Source organism: Oncorhynchus kisutch, linkage group LG17 (genome assembly GCF_002021735.2).
Source record: "Oncorhynchus kisutch isolate 150728-3 linkage group LG17, Okis_V2, whole genome shotgun sequence".
Lineage (NCBI taxonomy): Eukaryota > Metazoa > Chordata > Actinopteri > Salmoniformes > Salmonidae > Oncorhynchus > Oncorhynchus kisutch.
In genome coordinates, this window is record NC_034190.2 from 77,243,119 (window position 1) to 77,259,241 (window position 16,123).

At 42.2% G+C, this 16,123-nt stretch overlaps 1 protein-coding gene across 1 annotated transcript in view; it reads right to left on the reverse strand.

Moving 5' to 3' along the window:
* LOC109908334 (sodium channel protein type 8 subunit alpha-like) overlaps positions 1–16,123 on the reverse strand; it is a 128,976-nt gene that overhangs the window by 109,486 nt on the left and 3,367 nt on the right. Inside the window, exon 2 of the mRNA XM_031794668.1 lies at positions 9,321–9,653. Coding sequence (XP_031650528.1) covers positions 9,321–9,596 — 276 coding nt within the window. The 5' untranslated portion in view covers positions 9,597–9,653. The remainder of the gene's footprint in view (positions 1–9,320; positions 9,654–16,123) is intronic.

Genomic DNA, 16,123 nt, shown 5'->3' on the forward strand with positions numbered 1-16,123 from the left:
TGTTTTCCTATGGAGATTGCATGGCTGTATGCTCAATTGTATACACCTTTCAGCAATGGGTGTGACTGAAATAGCCGAATCCACTAAGTTGAAGGGGTGTCCACATTATTTTGGCCTTGTAGTGTATGTTGGAAACTTGTGGAGCAAAGCTTGTAAACAAGAAGGGAGTAATGAAGGGATCTACGGGATTTTAGTGAGGTCCAGCTGACCTTCTGATAGTGATGAGAATTAAAACTGTCACCTGTGGGCCTTCTGAATGGCACAACAGTCTAAGGAATCTCAGTGCTGGAGGCGTCACTACAGACTTGGGTTTGATCCTAGGCTGTGTCACAACCGGCCGTGACTGGGAGTCCCATAGGGTGACGCACAATTGGCCCAGCCTTGTCCGGGTTAGGGAAGGGTTTGGCTGGCGGGGATGTCCTTGTCCCATCGGGTTCTAGCGACTCCTTATGGCGGGCAGGGCGCATGCACGCTGACTTCGGTTGCCAGTTGTACAGTGTAACTACCGACACATTGGTTAAGCGAGCAGTGTGTCAAGAAGCAGTGCGGCTTGGCAGGTTCGTGATTCGGAGGACGCATGGCTCTCGACCTTCCCCTCTCCCGACTCCGTATGGAATTTGCAGCGATGGAACAAGACTGTAACTACCAATTGGATATCACGAAATTGGGGAGAAAAAGGGGTAGAAGGTACCAACAAAAATAAAATACAAATATTTGTCACCTGTAATAAAGCAGACAGCATCAAATGGTTTAAGAGCAGTGGCTGCTGCATTCTGGTAAATAGTGTCAACATTGTCAAGAACTGCCAGGAAAGTTGACTGTAAATTCTTCTTCCGGCCAATCTTCCCTCTAAGCTGCGTATCGAGACTGCAGCGCAGCTCCCCGGGACTTGCAGAAATATCAGCCCACAGAGAGAAGCACGAACTTCACTCAACTTTCTATAGCAGTGGTCACCAACCGGTCAATCGTGAACGACTTATCGATCTCCAAGGCATTCCTAGTCGATCGCCAAACATTTCTGTAAAAAAAAATATATAATAAAACCTTGTGTTCTTATTTTTTTTAATTTGTCTTGGGCTGTTGGCAGTAGGTGCACCTGGTTTCAGATGCCCTGCATGCAGGGCAGGCCAACTCTTGCCATTTTGAACCATTTCTTGTGTCCGAAAGTACATACTGTGTCTTCCCGGAGGGCCCAGAGAGCAAATCAAGTGCACCATGGGCCTACCGCTGGTCTATCAGATGGCTCAGACTACCGTATCTGCAGTAAAGACGTAACAGAAAGCTACAACAAAGTTGATACTGTTTCTAAACGTTTAAAACCATAACTAGAGAGAGACTGTCAACGAATACAGTAACGAGCTGCTGTTTTTATGAGTGACTTCATGTTTAAGTTCTTACTCAGCACTATCAACACTTTGTATTCAACACTTTTATAAGACATCAAATGTGTGTTCTTCCTATTTCCACTCAGTGCTACAACAAGCACTTTAGCAGTAATGAATGAGTAATGAATGAGTAGGAAAGTGTCTCTATAGGCTTGTGTTGTTATTATTAGCAGCTTGGGTCTTTTTTAATATCGAGGAATATTTCACTTTCTCTGTTCATCGATGTAACAACATGAATTTGTGCAAGAGGCAGAAATAATGCGTTACGACTCGAGTTTGGCCATCAGCTGGAAGACCGTCCCTTTTTGGTCAGTGTCAGTGGAGGAAATGGAGACTGGAGGGATGTTGACAGGTGGACCCTCGGTCTGCTGCTCTCTCCCTCCGCTGAGACTGAACATCAGATACAGGCACCATCAGCCCAGTAAAATAAAAAGCTAATTATGTAAATGTATACTCACTCAGCTATGCCTCACCAGTAATACAGCAACGGATCTATTACCGGTGTGATCATACCTTTGAAAAATAATTGTATATAAATGGCACGAACAATGCATTGGCAGAAAATTCAATCAAAGCCAATTAGTGGTGATAATGTATTGGGTCTATACAGTTGAAGTCGGAAGTTTACATACACCTTAGCCAAATACATTTAAACTTTTTTCACAACATTTGACATTTAATCCTAGTAAAGATTCCCTGTCTTAGGTCAGTTAGGATCACCACTATAGGTTAAGAATGTGAAATATCAGACTAATAGTAGAGAGAATTATTTATTTCAGCATGTATTTCTTTCATCACATTCCCAGTTGGTCAGAAGTTTACATACACTCAATTAGTATGTATTAGTATGTAGGCCTTGAAATAAATCCACAGGTACACCTCCAATTGACTCAAATGATGTCATTTAGCCTATCAGAAGCGTCTAAAGCCATGACATAATTTTCTGGAATTTTCCAAGCTGTTTAAAGGCACAGTCAACTTAGTGTATGGTAACTTCTGAACCACTGGAATTGTGATACAGTGAATTATAAGTGAAATAATCTGTCTGTAAACAATTGTTGGAAAAATTGCACAAAGTAGATGTCCTACCCGACTTGCCAAAACTATAGTTAGTTAACAAGAAATTTGTGGAGTGGTTGAAAAACTAATTTGAATGACTCCAACCTAAGTGTATTGAAACTTCCGACTTCAACTGTAGCTTACTGCACAAACCTAATTGCTACAGTACTGTTTTTAATTGGTTAATGTTGCATAGACTTACATTTTATAAGCCAAGTCCCCAAAAATCTGAGCAGTAGATCTCGGCTTGCATTTTGACTCAAAGTGATCTTGACTCAGAAAAGGTTGGTGACCACTGTTCTAGAGTTTTCTCTGTTAACACCATCAACGGTTCCCTTCACTGAGGAAATTCTGACACTTAATATTAGCCACTTTCAATACAACATACCGAAATACAACAAACTATGCAACATATGTTGTTGTAGGCAGAACGCGTCGGAGTAGGATTCTATTGAATTGAACCGCACTGCTCAGCCCGTACTCTACACAGACTGTACTCTACACAGACTGTACTCTACACAGACTGTACTCTACACAGACTGCACTCTACACAGACTGTACTCTACACAGACTGCACTACTCAGCCTGTACTCTACACAGACTGTACTCTACACAGACTGTACTCTACACAGACTGCACTACTCAGCCTGTACTCTACACAGACTGTACTCTACACAGACTGTACTCTACACAGACTGCACTACTCAGCCTGTACTCTACACAGCCTGTACTCTACACAGACTGTACTCTACACAGACTGTACTCTACTCAGCCTGTACTCTACACAGACTGTACTCTACACAGACTGTACTCTACATAGACTCAACTACTCAGCCTGTACTCTACACAGACTGTACTCTACACAGACTGTACTCTACACAGACTGTACTCTACACAGACTGTACTCTACAAAGACTGCACTGCTCAGCCCGTACTCTACACAGACTGTACTCTACACAGACTATACTCTACACAGACTGCACTGCTCAGGCCGTACTCTACACAGACTGCACTGCTCAGCCCGTACTCTACACAGACTGTACTCTACACAGACTGCACTGCTCAGCCCGTACTCTACACAGACCGTACTCTACAAAGACTGTACTCTACACAGACTGCACTGCTCAGCCCGTACTCTACACAGACTGTACTGCTCAAGCCCGTACTCTACACAGACTGTACTCTACACAGACTGTACTCTACACAGACTGCACTGCTCAGCCCGTACTCTACACAGACTGCACTACTCAGTCTGTACTCTACATAGACTGCACTACTCAGCCTATACTCTACACAGACTGCACTACTCAGCCTGTACTCTACACAGACTGCACTACTCAGCCCGTACTCTACACAGACTGCACTACTCAGCCCGTACTCTACACAGACTGCACAACTCAGCCTGTACTCTAGTGTTGGTGGAGCGCTGGGCATGGACAAGCTAAATTCGGCAAAGTAGGCACTGCTTATCATAGAGCGGCATCAGCGCTCATCTGTATAGCCCTGATGCCACTGAGTGAGAGAAGTTATCATTGTTTTGGGGCAGAATAATGTGAGGTATGTATTGTTGGAGGTGCGTCTTGGTTAGTTTAGCTCGGAAAATGCCGCCCTTGTCAAACGGCTGCCTAATTTTGCCTAATGGGCGAGCCGGCCGTGGGGCCTAATCATAGAATTATATTTAAAATCGCTGTTAATTCAATAGCATCTCTGTGGGCCTAGTCATAAACAACAACAAAAATGTAACTTTTAAAATGCATTACCTTTTTCTTGTGGCATAAACGCAACCAGTCATTATGTTTTCATATGATTGTCAATCACTTCAAAGGGCTCCTTTTACTATGTTACCCGCACACGTTCATCCACTCTCAACATATTACCAGCCTCCAAACAGTGGTGAATGGAAAGAAACTGATACACAAAACATCAAAAAGTCGAATGACATTTGGAGATTGTCATTAGGCCAGAATGAATGCCTCCACTGTCTCGGTTTCGGCCAATCATCTCTGCCTTGGCAAAATGCCAGTGTTCTCGTTGAACCATATCACATTTTGGAGTCTTTGTCATGCCTCTGACATGCAGTAATGATAAATAATGGTCTAGTAGCTCACAGTTTTCTTGACATTTTGGTTTCATTATTGTGATAGGCTCATGTTTTACCAGTATGGGCCCCACTATTTATTTTGCCGGGACGCCGTACCGGACCGTTCCGCCTTACATTCCCCCCTGGCTATATGAACAGTGGTGTAGTGGTACCTGGAGAAGTGGGTATACTATAATATTGCCCCAAAATGTCTAAAAGGCCCCCATGGCGACAGGACGGCGCCCTGTGTGAAACATTCTATGACAAACAGTGACATACACTATGAATGACCTAAAATGATCAATTGGTCTTTCAGTCAGGCCAACTCAAACTGTACGATGCAAATAGGCTAATAATGGAATGAAAACATGAAATAAGAAGAAATAAGAATTTAAAGTCATAAGACACGGCCAGATATGGAATTATTAACACATACTAACTACACTACAGCCTCTGAATGAGTGTCTTCATTTTGGTTTCAGCCTACTAGTGAAATGAAGCCGTCAACTTTGTCAAAAAGTTGTCCGATTATTTTTTATTTTTGGGGGGGGGTTCCGCTCTCAAAGTCACACTTTTTAATAGAAAAACAACAACATATGATCTAAGTCCACAACAATGTTTAAACAACATCAGGAAACCACTTTTAATTCAACTGTGCAGGCACCTAGCACTGTTTGGTTAGTGCTGATTCTGTAGGACACATGAGATTAACAAAACAAATGGCCACTGGATTGATGTAAATAATAATTCTGACAGGTAGGCAGACGCTAGTTAAGATGTAGCCCTTTTCCTCCAAAACACGACCCTGCCGGGCCGCACCGCTTCTTGACACACTGCTCGCTTAACCCGGAAGCCAGCCGCACCAATGTGTTGGAGGAAACACCGTACAATTGGCGACCGTGTATGCACCTGGCACGCCACAGGAGAAGCTAGAGCGCGATGGGACAAGGACATCCTTGCCGGCCAAACCCTCCCCTAACCTGGACGACGCTGGGCCAAACCCTCCCCTAACCTGGACGACGCTGGGCCAAACCCTCCCCTAACCTGGACGACGCTGGGCCATACCCTCCCCTAACCTGGATGACGCTGGGCCAAACCCTCCCCTAACCTGGACGATGCTGGGCCAAACCCTCCCCTAACCTGGACGATGCTGGGCCAAACCCTCCCCTAACCTGGACGACGCTGGGCTAAACCCTCCCCTAACCTGGACGACGCTGGGCCAAACACTCCCCTAACCTGGATGACGCTGGGCCAAACCCTCCCCTAACCTGGACGACGCTGGGCCAAACCCTCCCCTAACCTGGATGACGCTGGGCCAAACCCTCCCCTAACCTGGACGACGCTGGGCCAAACCCTCCCCTAACCTGGACGACGCTGGGCCAATTGTGCGTCTCAGCCGGCTGTGATACAGCCCGGGATCGAACCTGGATCTGTAGTGACCTAGACCACTGTGCCACTCGGGAGGCCCACAACCCTTTACTGCAGTCAAAAGACCTATTGGCCTCGTGGGTGGGATGTTATTAATATTTTTCATCATTTCATAATTAATTAACATTATTTTTTAAAGTCTCCAAAAATCCGGTAATTTTATGTCAAACGGTTTAGTTATATTTCAGTCTTCTGTGATGTATAATGTAATATTGGGATCAAACTCAAAATCTATTATATTTCATCTTTATATCTGACAAGTGTATTCTTTATTTTTTTGAAGCCCTTAACCATGTGGGTGAGGTGTATACTTTTGCTCCAAAGAAGATTTGTTTAAGACTACCAAGAAACTGATTTAGCCCACTGCAGTAAATTAATTGGGAGGTTTTTTGGGAAAGCCTTTCCATACTGGCCTTCAGAAGACAGTTAGGTCTATTACTAGCATCACTGTTTTCCCTGTTCTTTACTGGGGGTTTTTACAACCACTTTGGCACTAATTTCAGCATCTTGATGTCATTTTTCAAAACTCTAAACTCACAACTGATGATCAAAGTGCAAATTTTTTTAAAACTCTTTTAACACTTTTTCAAATTGCTTGGATACAATACACATAAAGCTAAGATCATTTGTTCATTGAACTAAAATCACCTGTTCAAAATGACTTAAACATCAAAGTATTACCATTTCAAAATGCAATTCACACATTACATCTGAGATGGCTGTCTATTCACTTCATTACAATGATCTCACTATCAATTGATACAACTGCTCAAAATGACAAGTAACTGTTGCATAGTTTTATGGACACTGACAAACAATATTCCATGTTTAGATCATGAAAGTTTCAGGATAACGAGATCCATTGACACCAATTAACGTGGAACATGAACCAATTGGACTACATTATCTATGGATGTAATATTTCATCATTATTCTTTATCAGACACTGTTTCTATGGTCCCATGTATCCCTTTTCCAGACCATGTTTTCAGATTTCACATTACTGTACCCTAACCGGCCACTTTATTAGGTACACCTATCTAGTGCTGGGTACGACCCCCTTATGCCTCCTCAACAGCCTGAATTATTCACGGTGTTGTACGTTAAGAGATGCCCTTCTGCATACTACTGTTTTAAACGGCTGTTATTTGAGCATTTGTGGCCTTTCTGTTTGCTTGAATGAGTCTGGACATTCCCCTCTGACCTCTCTCATTAACAAGGTGTTTTTGCCCACAGAACTGACACTCACTGAATGTGTTTTGTTTATCGTACCATTCTCTGTAAACTCTAGAGACTGTAGTGTGTAAAAATCCCAGGAGGGCAGCTGTTTTTGAGATGCTGGAACCACAATGTGTGGCACCTTACGCATCTTGCCTGTTCTAATGTTTGGTCGAACAACAACTAAATCTCTCTACTCTATATACTCTTTATATTGAGTTGCAGGCAGCCACATGATTTGCTGTTCGAAGGAGCAGGCTATTTGCGTTATAACACAGGTGTACTTAATAAAGTGGCCAGTGAGTGTATGCAGGCCCTTGTAATTGGTTTTCCAATACTGCCAACTCGTTACTGATGATTTGATTTCACCTTGTGGTACGAGTATATAGTGAAATGAGTGGTATCCCCCTACAACAACATAGCGATAACATGGAGCGGGCAGGTGATCCAGGTCACAATAGAGGTCAAGCAGTGGGGGGAGGAAGACGAGGAAGACGTGGTGGTGAAAGGAAAGGCAGGGGACAAGCACCCCTTCTGAGAGGTGGTTGTGGGCTTCGTCTGAGAGGTGTGGGGGAACGTGGTAGAGGACAAGGCCAAGGACCAAGACTGCAGCAGCAACAGCAAAGAGTGTCCAATGAAATCTGAGCAATAGTTGTAAATCATGGCATGACAATGACTGAGGCAGCTACAATGATTCAACCAAACCTCAGAAGATCAACTTTCCGCAATGAGAACCGGTAAGTCTTCAGTATGCACTAAACATTAGGCTACTCTTAATTGTTAAATGACTGTATACTGCATGCCAATGTGTACCACAGAGTAAGTGATGTGAGTAAATGTGTTCTTACTGTCCTTTTCCCTGAAGAATTGAGACTAGGCCAAATAGGGGAGGCAGAGGCAAAATTCTGACTAACAAACAAGAGTGGGCTGTGGTCAATTTGGTTCGGGCCAGAAATGATATTGACCTTACAGAAATTCGGCAGCCCATCATGGACAATGATGACATGTTCAACCATGTGAAAGCCATAAGTTTGCCGACTATTTTACGCATGCTGAAAAGGCACCAGGTGTCTCTAAAACAGCTATACCGTGTGCCTTTTGAAGGAAATGCTGACACAGTGAAGCAAGATGCCTGTTGTGAAAACTTTCCCCAAAATTCTACATCATTGTAATCAGTAATTCTCTTTCCAAAATGTATTTTTAGAGGGTGATGGAGCTGGCCAAGACAAGGAGGAGAGCCAACCATCCAAGTCTCTGGACAACGTGGGGCCTATATCACCATGTGTGCGGCTATATTGGAAAATAGTGTGGTGGGACACGGACCTCGTATTGGATTATATAATACATCTTTCCTTGTAACCTCCCTTGACGAGCTGAAGGTCTGTAGAGCTGATGATGTGACCTATGTCATTGTGTGGGATAATGTCAGGTTCCACCATGCTCAAATGGTGCAAGCATGGTTTCAGGCTCATCCACCATTTACCACCCTATACTTATCCCCATACTCTCCTTTCCTTAACTTGATTGAGGAATTTTTCTCCACATGGAGGTGGAAGGTATATGATAGATAGATTCTTCCCAAGATGTTTGGTAAATAAAAACATCTATTGTGATGTGAATGAGAACCTGTGGCCTTTTACAGTGATGTATTTACATGTAGTACCATAATGAAATGTATCACATATTTTGTACTATAATATTTAATGGTTCTACGAACAACTACACAGTGAAACTATCTGTATCTTGTGTGTGGGTGATCTAAATTAATTTTCCTATGGTATTTCATGATAAATTAGTTATTTGAACCAACGATTCTGCAAGTAAAAGGTTTCCTTTAAAGATATGAATGCACAATGCAATGTTTTGAACATTGGACAGCCTGTGTTAAAAGTGGTGACCGTTTTGAGTTTTGTGTCTAGAGTTTTGAAAAATTACCACAAGGTTCTGAAATTAGTGCCAAAGCGATTGTAAAAAAAAAAAAAACAGTAATACAATCTTAGTCACATGACATCACTTATTCCTCTTACTGTATCTGTGATGTAAGGTGTTGAGACAATGCAAGGCCATGGATGTGTGTGTGTGTGTGTGTGTGTCTGTCTGTCTCTGAAGGAGGATAGAGATAAGGAGGAGGCGTGTGTTTTGTCACTTACTTTCTGAGCCTGATAGAAAGGGTCCAGGTCCTCCAATGGTGTCGCCACCATTCCAGGAGGGATGTCACCATAGATGAAGGGCAGATTCCGCCCAGCCTCCAGGTCGCCATTGGGCTTCGGTTTGTTGTCGTCGTCGTCGTCACGGTGACTGCTGTCCTGTTTGGGCGGCGGTTTGTTCTTCTCCTCGTTGATCCGGAGCTCGATGTTAGCCAATGTTTCCGCGGTAAAATATTTAAAGCTGTCAGGTCCTGGTGGTGCCATAAGGGGAGCAGCCATGTTGTCATCCTGTAACTACTTGGTCTTTAAGTATTGGACCATCCACTAAAACCAGCTCTGGGGGAATGAGAGAGAGTAAAGAAGAACAAATGAGCCAAGAGAGCAGAGTTAGAAGGGTAATAGAAGGTGCTCAACAAAAGATGAAAAATCACAAGAGCATTTGAAGGGAATATGCACAAGAGTGAGTGGTGCCTGTTTCCTTCAAAAGAGCAAGAGAGTTGAGGAAGCAGAGCCCAATGATCATCAGAACAGATTAGACTGTGTAGAGATGGGCTGTCCTATTGTTGAGGCTCCTGTGATTTCTCTTGAAAATACAAGGCATTAAATATTGAATCGTTTGAATTCATTAGAAATGTTTGTAAATATCATACATGAATATCATAACAGCAAGATGTATGTGTGTGAACTGGACTTGGAGAAGTATTATTTAGTGTTACACTTTATGTGAATCCAAGATGGCACACCCGTTAGTCTTGACCCAAATACTATATAGGGTGCCATTTTGAACGCAAGTAGTCTCTCCCTGCTTTTTCTACGGTAAAGAAAAGCTTCAGAGCAAGAGAAGATCTTTCAAGTTCTTTCACAGCAGAGCCGTCGCAGAAATGGACCAGTACAGTCCGGACTTGACAGAAGAAGAAAGAACACAGGATATGTCCTAAATAACACTCTATTTCCTATATAGTGCACTACTTCTGTACAGAGCTTTATGGGCCATGGTCAAAGGCAGTGCACTATATAGGGAATAGGGTGCAATTTGGGGCGGGACCAGATACGCTAACACTGAACGAGAGATAGCGGTTAAAAATGTGAGATCATCAAACTAAAAACACCAACTAAAACATCAAATAACGATGCTGCTATTTTGAGAACACACTACAGATGTAGAATGACAGAACACAATTGAGTAATTGGCTTTCATGTATGATAGATATAACAAGTAGGTTAGATCACGAGTCCCAATCCAAATGGCAACCTATTCCCTACATACAATAGTTTACACAGCCCTATGGGTCTTGGTCAAAAGTAGTGGACTATAGGAAACAGGGTGCTTTGGGGACAAAGGCTTGAAATGCTGTAAGGGACACCCTGTATTTTATTAAAATATATAATGCTAGCTCCATGAATATTGTATTTGAAGAAAATACTAATTAGTGTATTGCTCACATACAGTTGAAGTCGGAAGTTAACATACACTTTTTTCAACCACTCCACACATTTCTTGTTAACAAACTATCGTTTTGGCAAGGCGGTGAGGACATCTACGTTGTGCATGACAAGTCATTTTTCCACCAATTGTTTAAGAGACTTAGAATTCACTGTATCACAATTCCAGTGGGTCAGAAGTTTAAATATACTAAATTGACTGTGTCTTTAAACAGCTTGGAAAATTCCAAAAAATGATGTCATGGCTTTAGAGGCTTCTAATAGGCTAATTGACATAATTTGAGTCAATTGGAGGTGTACCTGCGGATGTATTTCAAGGCCTACCTTCAAACTCAGTGCCTCTTTGCTTGACATCATGGGAAAATCAAAAGAAATCAGCCAAGACCTCAGAAAAAAATGGTTCATCCTTGGGAGTAATTTCCAAATACCTGAAGGTACCACATTCATCTGTACAAACAATAGTACGCAAGTATAAACACCATGGGACCACGCAGCCGTCATACCGCTCAGGAAGGAGACGCACTCTGTCTCCTAGAGATGAACGTACTTTGGTGCAAAAAGTTCAAATCAATCCCAGAACAACAGCAAAGGACCTTGTGAACATGCTGGAGGAAACAGGTACAGAAGTATCTATATCCACAGTAAAACGAGTCCTATATCAACATAACCTGAAAGGCCGCTCAGCAAGGAAGAAGCCACTGCTCCAAAACTGCCACAATAAAGCCAGACTACGGTTTGCAACTGCACATGGGGACAAATATTGTACTTTTTGAAAAAATGTCCTCTGGTTTGATGAAACAAAAATAGAACTATTTGGCCATAATGACCATTGTCATGTTTGGAGGAAAAAGGGGGAGGCTTGCAAGCCGAAGAACACCATCCCAACTGTGAAGCACGGGCGTGGCAGCATCATGTTGTGGAGGTGCTTTGCTGAAGGAGGGACTGGTGCACTTCACAAAATAGATGGCATCATGAGGCAGGAAAATTATGTGGATATATTGAAGCAACATCTCAAGACATCAGTCAGGAAGTTAAAGCTTGGTTGCAAATGGGTCTTCCAAATGGACAAAGACCCCAAGCATTCTTCCAAAGTTGTGGCAAAATGGCTTAAGGGCAACAAAGTCAAGGTATTGGAGTGGCCATCACATAGCCCTGACCTCAAACCTATAGACAATTGATGGGCAGAACTGAAAAAGTGTGTGCGAGCAAGGAGGCCTACAAACCTGACTCAGTTACACCAGCTCTGTCAGGAGGAATGGGCCAAAATTCACACAACTTATTGTGAGAAGCTTGTGGAAGGCTACCCGAAACGTTTGATCTAAGTTAAACAATTTAAAGGCAATGCTACCAAATACTAATTGAGTGTATGTAAACTTCAGACCCACTGGGAATGTGATGAAATAAATAAATGCTGAAATAGATCATTCTCTCTACTATTATTCTGACATTTCACATTCTTAACATAAAGTGGTGATCCTAACTAACCCTAAAACAGGGAATTTTTACAAGGATTAAATGTCAGGAATTGTGAAAGACTGAGTTTAAATGTATTTGGCTAAGGTGCATGTAAACTTCTGACTTCAACTGTAGATTAGTGCTAAAATAATGTATATGTTGAAAGATAATGATAAAATAATTGAAACCTTCTAACTGTATGAAATTGATTAGAATCATAAAATTATAATCTGCTAATGTGTGTAGTTTTAGTCGGAATTAGGTTAAACAATGTATCTGTAGAGTGGAAAAACACAGACTGTCTGAGCAAGGCGTAACTTAGGATTTGAACTTCGATGTGGGTGCCTAGGAAAATACCCGAAGAACAATTAAAACTGTGTTTGGACCGACCTGGCTAGGCCTCTGAGGAACATATGATAGCATAGGGAGTTCTTCTCAACGTTTCTCTAATCTCAGAGGAATGGAACTGCCTGCTTGGTAGTGATAAACAGTGGATACAACTCACCTACTGTTCGTGTGTATGTATGTGCGTAGGATATCTACTGTTTGTGTGGAAGTATGTGCGCAGCTACAAAATGGATGTCTTTGTATAATGGACTTCAGAACATTCTCTGAATAAACTGTACTATCTTTTTGCATAAACTGAGTCTTTGACTATTATTAAACCCAGGATCTTACATATCTCGGGGATTGGTCAGAGCTATTGATTGTCAGGTATTATCATTGGGATTGAAAATTCTCGTGACAATTAGTTGTGCTCTCTATCAATTGAAGATACTGATGCCGTAACTTGCATAAAATGTGTGGTTGATTCAGGCCTGGGATGTTAGTTTATTTAGTTTTGTTTATTAGGATCCTCAGTAGCTACTGCACATGCAGAAGCTACTCTTCCTGGGGTCCACCTAAAACGTAGTACAGAACAGACAAAGTAGAGAACAGTTATAGAAAAGGACATTCAATTAAATATATATACTGAACAAAAAATATAAACGCAACATGTAAAGTGTTGGTCCCATGTTTCATGAGCTGAAATAAAAGATCCCAGAAATGTTCCATAGGCACACAAAGCTTATTTCTCTCACATTTTGTGCACAAATTTGTTTACATCCCTGTTAGTGAGCATGTATCCTTCACCAAGATAATCCATCCACCTGACAGGTATGGCATATCAAGTAGCTCATTAAACAGTCAAATCATTGCACAGGTGCACCTTGTGCCGGGGACAATAAAAGGCAGTTTGTCACACAACACAACGCCACAGATGTCTCAAGTTTTGAGGGAGCGTGCAATTGGCATGCTGACTGTTGCCAGAGAGTTTAATGTTAATATCTCTACCATAAGCTGTCTCCAACGTTGTTTTAGTTCTATGTTGCTCAGTTGGTAGAGCATTACGCTTGCAACGCCAGGGTGTTCGATTCCCACGGGGGACCAGTACGGAAAAATATGAAAATGGATGCACTCTCTACTGTAAGTCGCTCAGAATAGGAGTATCTAATAAACTATTTAAATCTATCTATCTGGCGTGGTTACCACGTGTAACCACGCCAGCACAGAACCTCCACATCCTGCTTCTTCACCTGGGGATCATCTGAGACCAGCCACCCGGACAGCTGATGAAACTGTGGGTTTGCACAAAGAAGAATTTCTGCACAAACTGTCAGAAACCGTCTCAGGAAAGCTCATCTGCGTGCTCACTGTCCTCACCAGGGTCTTGATCTGACTGCAGTTCGGCGTCGTAACCGGATTCAGTGGGCAAATGCTCACCTTCAATGGCCACTGGCAAGCTGGAGAAGGGTGCTCTTCATGGATGAATCCTGGTTTCAACTGTACCAGGCAGATGGCAGACAGCGTGTATGCTGATGTGTGGGTGAGCGGTTTGCTGATATCAATATTGTGAACAGTGTGCCCTATGGTGGCGATGGGGTTATGGTATGGGCAGGAATAAACTATAGACAATGAACACACCCTATGGACAATATACCACCCCTACCTTGTGTTGTGCCAAAGTAGGGGTGGTATACAGAAGATAGACATATTTGGTGAAAGACCAAGTCCATATTATGGCACAACCATCTCAAATAAGCAAAGAGAAACAACAGTCCATCACTACTCTCAAGGATCTCTACAGATAATTTTTTTAACAGAAATGCACATGCATTGCCAAAATCTAAATGCCAAAATCTAAATTGCACCTGGGCTGGAATAATATATTATGGCCTTACTCTTGCATTTCAAAAATGATGGTACAAAAACAATTAAATAAACGGTAGTTTTTTTCATTGTATTATCTTTTACATGATCTAATGTGTTATATTCTCCTACATGAATGTAACATCTCCACAAACGTCAAAGTGTTTCCTTTCAAATGGTATCAAGAACATGCATATCCTTGCTTCCGGTCCTGAGCTACAGGAAGTTAGATTTGGGTATGTCCTTTTAGGTAAAAATTAGGGAAAAAGGAGTTGATCCTTAAGAGGTTTAAGGCAGGAAGGTCAGCCAATCCGTACAATTGAAAGACATTTGAACGTTTCTTCATGTGCAGTCGCAAAAACCATCAAGCGCTATGATGAAACTGGCTCTCATGAGGTCCGCCAAAGGAATGGAAGACCCAGAGTTTCCTCTGCTGCAGAGGATATGTTCATTAGAGTTACCAGCCTCAGAAATTGCAGCCCAAATAAATGCTTCACAGAATTAAAGTAACAGACACATCTCAACATCAACTGTTCAGAGGAGACTGTGTGAATCAGGCCTTCATGGTCAAATTGCTGCAAAGAAACCACTACTAAAGGACACCAATAATAAGAAGAGACTTGTTGGGGACAAGAAACACAAGCAATATACATTAGACCTGTGGAAATCTGTCCGATGTTTGGTTCCAACTGCTGTGTCTTTGTGAGAAGCAGAGTAGGTGAACGGATGATCTTCGCATGTGTGGTTTCCACCGTGAAGCATGGAGGAGGAGGTGTGATGGTGCTTTGCTGGTTACACTCTCAGTGATTTATTTAGAATTCAAGCCACACTTAACCAGCATGGCTACCACAGCATTCTGCAGCAATAAGCCGTTCCATCTGGTTTGCGCTTAGTGGGACTATAATTTGTTTTTCAACAGGACAATGACCCAACACACCTCCAGGCTGTGTAAGGGCTATTTGACCAAGAAGGAGAGTGATGGAGTGCCGCATCAGATGGCCTGGCCTCCACAATCACCCAACCTCAACCCAATTGAGATGGTTTGGGATGAGTTGGACCGAAGAGTGAAGGAAAAGCAGCCAACAAGTGCTCAGCATGTGGGAACTCCTTCAAGACTGTTGGAAAAGCCCTCCAGGTGAAACTGGTTGAGAGAATGCCAAGAGTGTGCAAAGCTATCATCAATGCATAGGGTGGCTACTTTGAAGAATCTAAAGTAAAAAATATATTTTGATTTGTTTAACACTATTTTGGTTATTACATGATTCCATATGGGTTATTTCATAGTTTTGAGATCTTCACTATTATTCTACAATGTAGAGAATATAAACAATGAAGAAAAAGCCTGGAATGAGTAGGTGTGTCCAAACTTTTGACTGGTACTGTATATTCAGTTAAGTTAGATCTTTAGAAAGCGGCGAGGCGCTGCTCTTACTGTAACAAAAATGAATGCTGAAAAGATATTATCATTACCATCACACTCTTAGAAAAACCCTTCTTGGTTCTGGGTAGAACCCTATTGGGTTCCATATAGAACCTTCTGTGGAAAGGGTTCTACCTGGGAAAAAAAGGTTATTCAAAGGGTTCTCCTATGGGGACAGCCGAAGAACCCTTTTAGGTTCTAGATAGAACCGTGTTTTTCTAAGAGTGCAGTATAAAACACTAATATTGTTTAGGTATGGCAAGCATAGGATTAGAATGTTTGCCTTTTTGCTTACCAT